Raw genomic sequence first — 10,031 nt, forward strand, 5'->3', positions numbered from 1 at the left:
TCCTAAGTGTGGTTCATAATGATAAACCACCCTGAGCTGCTTGATAGATTGGGGAACTAGAGAAATGAAATCATTCCTTATTGTTAGTACTGTATAAAGTGAACTGAAGTTACAGATCCATCCTTAAGTCTTGTGTGGGTTGGTGGTTCTTTGTTTCTTTTTTGGTTTTCTTTTGGAAAAACTGCTCAGAAAGAATGGTGGTGCATTGGCACAGGCTGCCCAGGGAGGTGATGGAGTCAATCCCCACAGGTGTTCCAGAACCACTGAGGGATGTGGGCAATACTGTTGGTAGGTGGATGGTTGGACTAGATGCTCCCAGAGGTCATTTCCAACCTTAATGATTCTATAAACTCCTGGACATCCTGGTTTTGAGCACATGGACTGTTTAAAGGTAGTGATGGGACCCGGGCCACGCTGGTCCTGCAAATAAATGTTGCTGATTGTGTGTCTGGAAGAGGAGGCATGAGTCTATTTATTAGCTTTGCATAGATAAGGTCATAAAAAATGACTTTTCTATTCTGTCTTCCCTGTACAGTGCAGGCATAAAGGTATGTACGATAGCTGCAGCGTTGGGCAAAGTGAAGGAGACAGAATGATATCACTGAGTCACTTATTTCCCTAATTTGCCAGGTTTGCAAAATACTGCACGTATGTGGGAGGACAGGGCAGTTTCTTGTTCAGGCTTGTGCTTCATTTTTCAATAAAGACGCTTTCTCTTTCCAATGCAAGATAAGATCCCCTGATAATTGACACTATGCTTTCCCCCTTCTGTGTTGTGCAGTAGGTGTGAATCCCTTTGTTAGCAGATGATGGATTTTTGACGTGTTCTGTAAACTTACTGACAACTGGTCATCACAGCCAGGACTCTGAAACTGTGATTGAAACTGTAGAAAATAAACCAAGGGTAACAAAACCCTTAACAGAAGGGATGTACTAAAAAATAGGAATTAATAGCAATTAGAAATTTATATTTAATTGCTAGATACAGCGTAATTTTTATGTTTTGACATTGTGATGTATGTTTGTGAACATTATCTTTGTGTCATTAATCCTCACTTGAGGAAAATGCTATTTGTACTGGCAGGCAAATCCAAATTTGCAACTACATGTAAAGATAAATAACATTTGAGACTAAAACACCAGTGAAGTTTAACCTACTATTTACATTCTGGCATGTAACTCTCATCATCTGAATTCAGTAACTAGGAGATGAACAACTACATATGTTTTAAGGTTTCCAAGGCTTCAGCAGAAGTCATTCCATGTTTTCAGGTTCTGGCTACCTACAGACAGGTTGGTATGGCTCTGGTCAGTGATCAGTCTGATCTATCTGAGTAATGGGAATAGATGGGGTGCCAGAAAAGGGTAGGCAGTGATAAAGAGGGAGGGACAGAGGGAGGGAAAGAACTGAGACTCTATAGGACTCAGTCTGCAAAAACTGGCGTAACGAGGAGGAAGATCACCTTTCCCAAGCTCCAGTACTCTAAGCTGAAAAATCAGCTTTGAAATGCTGACAATTAGTCAAGCTTTAGTCATTTTGGTAATTTTTTTATTAAGTGTTCAGTTTCTCAAACTGCAAAAGGCACGCCAGCAATTCCCTCCTGGACCAACTCCTCTCCCATTGCTTGGAAACTTGTTGCACTTGAACTTTCAGTTTCATCGGGATCTTCTGATGGAGGTATTTATTTTCAGATACTCCTAATTGGTTAATTTTTGTCACAACTTAAAGCTGATACATTAGCAACCAAATGACATTTGTAACTCTTAGGAGAGGGGCAGATAAAGTGTGAATCATAGAATATCTTGAGTTGCAAGGGACCCCACAGGGATCATTGACTCCAACTCATCTTTATATATATGTATGAAGATGAACTTGATTCCTATATTCAGGTTATGTGAAATGAACTGGCTTCACAATAAGCTCAGTCCTCTGTGATTCTTAAGAACCAAACAAAGTTGTGGATAGGGTTTCTGACTCATTATTTAGCTAGGAGAATACTGAGTTAAAAAGATGCTTCTTCACTGCTGATAACTCAGCAGGGAGGTGTCACTGCCTATAGCAGGGGAGCTGAAACTAGATGATCTTAAATGTGCCCTTCCAATCCAAACCATTCTGTGATTCCATGATTCTAACTCCAAATGTGTTACTTGAGGAGAAATAAGTGACTGCTGTGACCAAGTGGATGTAATTCTGGTGGTGCTTTACACAGAGTCTACCATCTTTTCTGTATCACTGTGGGAGTCCCATTCTTGCATGAAGCTCTTTTTCCATTATTAACTGAATTTCTTCTGTCATACTCTTGTCTCTGCTTGGGGGTTTCTACTGTCTCCAATGGTCAGTGCTCTTTGTATTGTGACTTAGCTGCAACACACTGCAGAGCTGTTGACTAATTTGTTGTTCCACCTTCTCTCCTGGAGCACACAGAGGAAGCAGGTTTAATCAGTTGGCTTCCTCTTGCAACAGAAGGGTTACCTGGAGGCACAGAACCCCTGAGATGTGCACAGTGTGGCTGTTCTATTAGCTAGTACAAACTTTGGGACTGGATATGACACAACCTAAAATGCGAAGTTTGCTTTGTTTTGGTGCCATGTTGCTGCAGCCTGTGCTTTGAAAGGAAAGTCACTTCCTCAGGGTCATTACAATTAGCTACTGGAAGCCTCAGAAAAGCAAGTCTGCTTCTAGCTGTAATTCTATTCATAGGTATGATGTACACAGCATGAAACTGGCCAGTGAATAAATTTGGCCAGTGAATACCAAGTGTGGTATCTACTGGAGGTGTATGGAGCTTCACGTGTTCTCTTCTGGCAACTCTCCCATCTACAGCTGGCAAAAACTTATGGCAACATATATACCTTGTGGTTTGGGTGGACCCCGGTGATCATACTGAATGGATTTCAAGCAGTGAAGGATGGCATGACGACACACCCTGAAGATGTTGCTGGGAGAATGGTATCTCCTTTCCTCAAAGCAATGGCCAAAGGAAAAGGTGAGATTTTTCTTCACAAGGATAAATAATGCAGAGTAATGTTGACTTTAAACACTTCCGCCTCAGCCTTGTCAAACCCTCTACCCTCCCATTCAGAATGCTCTCCCAATGGATGCTGCCCAAATCCCCTATCAGCCCTCATGCATCGCCTGTTATTTGTTGTGATGCCTTTTATCCTGAGCTTTCCCAAGCCTGGGAAACACTCCAAATCAGGTTATTTCTAGGTGACTTTTTTCTCTGTGTTCAAGATGTGTGCAATCTTAGCTCAGGACTCTGCAATCTTGCTCTCTTCATGGAATAATCTATCCTGCTGCAAGGGATTTTGCTGCACGTTCCATGAACACAAAGCATCCTGGTAGGTTTGGCAACTACGTGTAATACATGTGGCTGCCAAACACCTTCCATGTAGTTTGGATATATTGGGCTATGATTTGTGATTACTGAAATTTGACCACCTAAAGATACTTCTATCACAGTGTGCTCCCTGATTTACTCCATATATTTCACAATATACTATTTCTGAATGAATCATTTGTGTCTATGGTGAATGTTAATATGCCAGGGAATGCTCTCAGGTATTTTACTGGCAAGTGGTCGCTCGTGGAAGCAGCAGAGACGCTTTGGTATAATGACTCTACGCAACCTGGGAATGGGGAAAAAAGGCCTGGAGTACCAAGTGCAAGAGGAGGCTGCTCACCTGGTGGAGCTCTTTAGGAACCTGAAAGGTATCTATCTGCTGTGAAATTATACATTTTCAGTCCTGGATCCATACCTTCAGCATGAAAGCTTACCCTCTTTCTAGGGTCAGAGTGGGTACAGAATGGGATATCCAATTCTGAAGCCTGAAGAGCAGACTCAGTCTGTTATTATAAGTGGGAATTTCTTAAAAAGCTCTTTCTAAACTTACTGAAGTAGCAAACTTCTGAAATCCCTCTTCCTTGGGTTTATCATTTATATATCATTTACTGAATGAAAAATAACATGGTGTCATTGGTGTCATGACAATTACGTGGCAAAGTCAATCATGACTTTTCCACAGAAGGTAGCTAAAGAGTATTGCAGAGATGAGTCCTTTTTCTAAATCCCAACGATGCCAAGTGCCATGACATAAATTGGGGATTTTAGTGTCTGTCTGGCTAAATGACTATTGGCAATAGACCCAAAAGCAGGAGGTGAGAGGGGAACTTCAGCAGATGATCTGGCTCGGTGTAGCATCCAAGCCAGGATCACTTCCATCCAAAACATTTTTGACAGATGTCTGTCTCATATCTTTAAAAAAAATCATCAGAAATAACTACAGTTTCAGATGTGGAGAGTATGCAAACATTTTGTTCGCAGTTTCTATCCATCTATTCTGCCTCTTTAGCCTTCCCTAGCACAGGAAGGGCTATGAGATTGTTTTAGAGCTATGCTCCAAGACTATGTATTATTTTTGTGAATACACATTTATGCCACATCTGTCCCCATTCATGCCCCAGCTCAGTAAATGGAGAATTTTATGCAATCTCTATTATTTTCTTGTTCTGTTTGTGTAAGGAACAGCTGAAGAAAGCACTGAAAGTGAACTCTAGTTACTGTGTTTGCAGGAAGACCTATGGACCCTTCTTTTCCTCTTTTCCACTCTATTTCAAATGTAATCTGTGCTGTGGTTTTTGGATATCACTTTTCTGATGAGGACAAAACCTTCCACGAGCTGATCAGTGCCACAGAGAAGATATTTAGTTTTGCAGGCAGCTTCATTTATCAGGTGCGTAAATAACGGGTTGTTTTTTTCTGAACTAGGTCAGAAATGAAAGGGCTGTTACAAAAATAGGCCTTCAGTACATGAAGAACTTTTTGCAACAGCACAAAAACAACGTATACGTTCTCTGACAGTCCCAAGATTCAAGTTTTGTCTGAGATTTTTTGTTAGGTAGCCCCCACAATGAAGGCCAACTTTGCATCCAAATTTTCTCCATGAGTTACATTTTGATGTTTGCATCAGTGAATAAACTGGGTAATGGGGATTTTCAATGGCATGACAAATTCCACTGATATTTGAGTTTTGTAGGACAAAGGAAACCAAAATGTTGATGAGGGAGTAAACCTTCAACAAATCTATCATGTGATAGTAATGCTATTCAGGTCACCTGTAGTAAAGCTGCTATTTAAGCAGATAGAAGGAATGTCTCTTTAGTCCTGCCTCAGTAATATGGAAGGCTTCAGACAAGGTTCAGGATACTCTCTAAAACCGCACAGTGCAAAGACAAATTATAAACTGTGTCAGGAAGTAATGAGACAAATGTCTGCTACAAGCTTATAACATTAGTGTAATTAATTAGGGAAAAGAGACTGGTGTAAACTAACAGATAACAGGATGAAAAAGGCAACGGGACCCTTGAGTGTTTCCAGCAATACCTTCCCTTAGATCCAGAGAAGTGTCTTACTGGGTTCTGGTGTGTAACCACTGCTGGTGTGTCACTCCTGCAGCTGTATGAAATCCTCCCCTGGCTGATGTGCCGTCTCCCCGGTCCTCATAAGAGAGTGTTGTCTTGCTATGATGTCCTGAGTTCTTTTTCAAGGATGGAGGTCAGAAGACATGTGGAGAGAGGGACACCAGATGAACCGCGGGATTTCATTGACTTCTATCTGGCTGAGATAGAGAAAGTAAGTGTTCATTCTGCCTGGTCGCACACTGATGGAGTATGTAGGGCCAAACAGACAAGGAAATCAGCCATTCTGAAGCCTTATTGTAGTCTGTTGTATTTCATAGGCTTGTTTACACAAACAATGCCATAATAAGCCTGCTTCTCTTCCTCCCTGCCCAGGTTATTCATTTCTCTAGCAGGAAGTGTCCCATGAGCTAAAGAAGCTCTGTTAAGGACACAGTGTTTTCTGATTCAAACTTTGTCATTTTGGAATACCTTTGGAAGCTAAGAAGCAACTTGAGGTACCTAAGAAATATCTCCTGGAGGTGATGATGTATATGTAGCTACTACCTCTGGTCATCATCTTTCAGCTATTCAGGCTGCCATGCTCTCAATGTTGGCACATGGGCTCGGGAAGAAGGCCATACATCCTTTTTACAATAGATATGAGTGTCTCCTACAAGATTTACTAAAATAAACACTTTAGAGGCAAAGATGCATCTTTTCACCTGAATTTTCTCTAATGGTTTTCTCTTTTACTCATTATAAGAAAAAATACTTGGATACCTTTTTTCCACCACTTGACATCTATCCTAAACTAAGAGAGGACACGATCCTCATCATCTCTTGTTAAGATTCTTTTGTTCAGATGCTTTATTCTTTCTTATTTACTGCCCTGTTTGATACCTTACTGTGGAGACCAAGGCACAGGGAGTGACACATTGTGGGCCACGTGTTTAGAAGTGCACTCTGGGCAAACTGTAAAAGCTGCTGCTACTTTTTGCATAGAATCCTAGAATTGTTAAGTTTGAAAAAGACCTCTAAGATCACCAAGTCCAACCATCCATGTATTGCCCAATATTGCCCAATAAACCTCATCCCTTAGTCAATAGGCGTAAGCCTGCCTGTTTCTTTTCCCTTTTACAATGAAATAATATTTCATCTCATGAAAAAGAGCAATGCAGACTTACAATGTACATTTGAGAAATGGTTCATTTCTTAGTACCTCATAGTCAAAAACTGTAACTCTGAATATTCTTTGTGCATGTTTCTCAGCTGCTTCTCAGGCAGAAGACATGAAGGATGATCTAACTTTTATGGTTTAACTTCAACTTTTTATCATAATCTACAGTCTAAAGATGAGGACAAGCCCAAGTATGATGAAGACAACTTGGTGCATGTTATAAATGATCTTTTCCTCGGTGGATCAGAGACCTCAAGCACAACCCTGTACTGGGGACTGCTCTATATGGTAGTTTATCCAGATATCCAAGGTGAGAGAGATTTTTCTGTGAGATACTGTGAGTACAACTAGTGTTAATGGCGGAATGTGAAGAGTTGAATGCAGAAAAGCCATTAGATGAGCTTGGCTCTGACCCTCTGAGAACACTAAAGCCAACTTGCTAAAATTACAGCAGCAGAAGAAAACAGAGCCCTGTCCTCTGAGCTGACCAAACCAGGTGGCTGAATGGTTCTCTTCCATTTCTGGCACAGCACAGTGCAAAGCACACCAATACTCCTAACATGCCACCGGATTCCATGATCTCTTACTGGCCAAACTAGTTGGTCAAACCTTGGCAAGTTTTAAAGGGCTGCCAGCTGCCCTGAGGAAGGCCTGTGGTTCTGACAGAGTCAGCTGCCTCTTCCTGTAGGGTTAGACTGATTCTAGTGGTGTTTGTTCAGCATTGCCATACTAGGATCAACTCTGCTTAACTCCTCTCATGCACTGAGAGTATCCAAGATGTTTATGTACATTTTGAAAGAAAGATTTAGATTTTGAGAAAAAGGAAACCAAGCAATCCCTAAATACCTTCAAAGTCTGAAGCTGAGTGGCACGTCCTACACTAACCAAAGATGCAGAGAGGGAAACATCAGAGCTGGGATAAGTGTGGTCCTTGGTTATGATTCTGGGCCACACAGTTTTTGTTGTTGTTTTGTTTTTCTCTTGAGTTTTACTTTCACATATTAAATTGAGATATTGTATGTTAAAGACTTAATATACTATGCTGAGATACTGAATGTTCCTATTTCTCTAAGAAAAAGAAAGCTATTGAAACATTTGGTGCATTTTTCCCATTTCAAATGGTGAATATTTTTCTCCATAGAGAAAGTGCAGAAGGAGCTGGATGCTGTTTTGGATCCTTCCCAGACCATCTGCTACGAGCACCGGAAAAAGCTGCCCTATACGAATGCTGTGATCCATGAGATCCAGCGCTTCAGCAACATTGTCTTTGTTGGTCTGCCCAGGGTGTGTGTGAGGAACACAACATTGCTGGGTTACCCTGTCAAAAAGGTACGGATGTTTCAATTTAACATCACCTCTTCTGCCTATAAGCTGTTCTCCACATAACCCAGGAGTATGGCCCCTGGTTACCTGCTGTGGGTTACCACTAGAAGTGTCATTAAAACTAGCATTAGAAGTGGTCACCATCATGCCGTTGTACCAAAATCAATACTATTAATTCCCATTGACATGGCTGCAGGGCTGGAACTGATAATTCCCAATAGAAATTGACAAACAGCTCCCATTTTCTAGGAGGATAATCCTCTAACCACGTGATATCCGCTCACTGAAAAGAAATGGCAACGAGGCAGTAGTAACTGATAGGTGAAGTGAGCCAACAGAACTGTATCAGTCGTTTCTTCCTTGCAGGGCACCATCGTTATTCCAAACATAGCATCTGTTCTCTATGATCCCGAGCAATGGGAGACACCTCGACAGTTCAACCCTGACCACTTCCTGGATAAAGAAGGAAGCTTTGTAAATCGAGACGCCTTCTTACCGTTCTCGGTAGGTAAGTACACCAGCACTTTGAGTGCCCCAGTAGATTAGACGAAGGATACAGAAGAGTGAGTATTGCTTCAGACAGCACCTTATATCTCCACTATTTGCTGCTTTTAAAGGATAGTACTGACTCGGTATCTGCTGACAATTCTGTGCTGTCAGGCCCCACAGTGCTCTTAGGACACTGCAGTGGGAATGCCACTTGAACTTCCTAGGTTTGCAGCATGTTGCAGTCATCCATTGGTGCTGATTTATTTTTCCTGTATTATTCTTCAGATGTATTTTTTCCCTGATAAGCAATGTGTCTCCTGTGTGCTGGAATTGCTTGCAATCCCTTCCAAAGGAACAAGCTGAAAGAAAAAACAGAAATTCATCCTCATATACAAAGTTTCTCGTTACAGAACCAAAAATCCAGTTGCAAAATAAGGGAAGCAAGATAAAAGCACAGTTTGGGATCACATTCAGCAGTTAAGTTCCTACTCTGACAGTCTGGTTCTAGTACCTCTGCTGACATAGCAAGGTAGTCACTTAAATACCTTTCCAGGAGTAGTTTCTTAGTGCAAATGGAATAGCTGGCTTTTGTTTTTCCTCTATCTGTCTGCTGATCTGGAAACGTGAATGTATTGTTCACTTGTTTACTTTATATGGTTTCTGTGCCATTCATACCTGCTGGTTCCAGGAAGGAACACTTGTCAATTAACAGTAGGCCTCTTGCTTTGCCTGCACATGACCAAGTTTTGTTCAGCTGCAAACGCCGTTGCTAGGTAATTTTGACCCACTGACTTTAAGTCACTAAGAAAGCACGTACGAACTACTAGCAGACTGTTTGGGACTGACCATGAAGCTCAAAATATCCTATAAGAGGAAAGTCATTTTCGGCCACATTGAGAAAGAAATGACGGTGATACCTCAGGGCTTTTTGTTTGATGATGCATTTTGTTCCTGACAGTGGAAGGGAACTTTTTGAGAAAGAATTCAGGAAGTTTTAGTTCTGTGGCTTTCAGGAACCTGGCCGCGAACAAAACAGTTCCCTTTGCTTACAGCAAGAATGAAAGAAGTGACTGTCAAATAAGTTCCTAGATCTCACTGTCCTTGCCTTCTTCCTCCCGCAGGGCACCGCGTGTGTCTGGGGGAGCATCTGGCAAGGACCGAGCTCTTCATTTTCTTTGCCAACCTGCTACGGGCATTCACCTTCCGGCTCCCTGAGGGAGTGACGACCATCAACACGGAGCCCATTTTTGGGGGCACGCTGCAGCCCCACCCCTACAAGGTTTGTGCCATCCCACGCTAGGCTGCAGCCATCACAGACCACCTGCACCTCAGTGAACTTCCTCTCAGACATATAAATGTTCTTTGATCAACCAGTATATTGACACTAGTCTATCGCAGCACTATTCAGAAAGTGGAGACAAGCCAAGATCCAGACCACCAGTACTTCTGGTATGGTCCTTGTGAAGGTCCCAGGCATTCTTGCAAGGATCTATTATTTTTTTTCACTTTTGGAGAGCATCCGAAGAAAGACACCATGGCTCCCAGTTGTGAAGATTGCATTCTGTGCCTGCCTGTCCTAGCCAAGTAGGATTGCCATGGAGCTCACTATTGAGCAAATGTCAGTGTGACTAAACAGAAGAC

At 41.9% G+C, this 10,031-nt stretch overlaps 1 protein-coding gene across 1 annotated transcript; it reads left to right on the top strand.

Moving 5' to 3' along the window:
• Positions 1–1,507: 1,507 nt before the first annotated feature.
• Positions 1,508–9,700, top strand: LOC125697571 (cytochrome P450 2J2-like). Its single transcript, XM_048954906.1, has 9 exons — positions 1,508–1,678; positions 2,825–2,987; positions 3,563–3,712; positions 4,574–4,734; positions 5,457–5,633; positions 6,747–6,888; positions 7,720–7,907; positions 8,268–8,409; positions 9,512–9,700. The coding sequence occupies exons 1-9, from the start codon at positions 1,508–1,510 to the stop codon at positions 9,688–9,690; spliced, it is 1,473 nt and encodes a 490-aa protein (XP_048810863.1). The 3' UTR covers positions 9,691–9,700.
• The last annotated feature ends 331 nt before the right edge of the window (positions 9,701–10,031 follow it).

Source organism: Lagopus muta, chromosome 9 (genome assembly GCF_023343835.1).
Source record: "Lagopus muta isolate bLagMut1 chromosome 9, bLagMut1 primary, whole genome shotgun sequence".
In the NCBI taxonomy this organism is placed as follows: Eukaryota; Metazoa; Chordata; class Aves; order Galliformes; family Phasianidae; genus Lagopus; species Lagopus muta.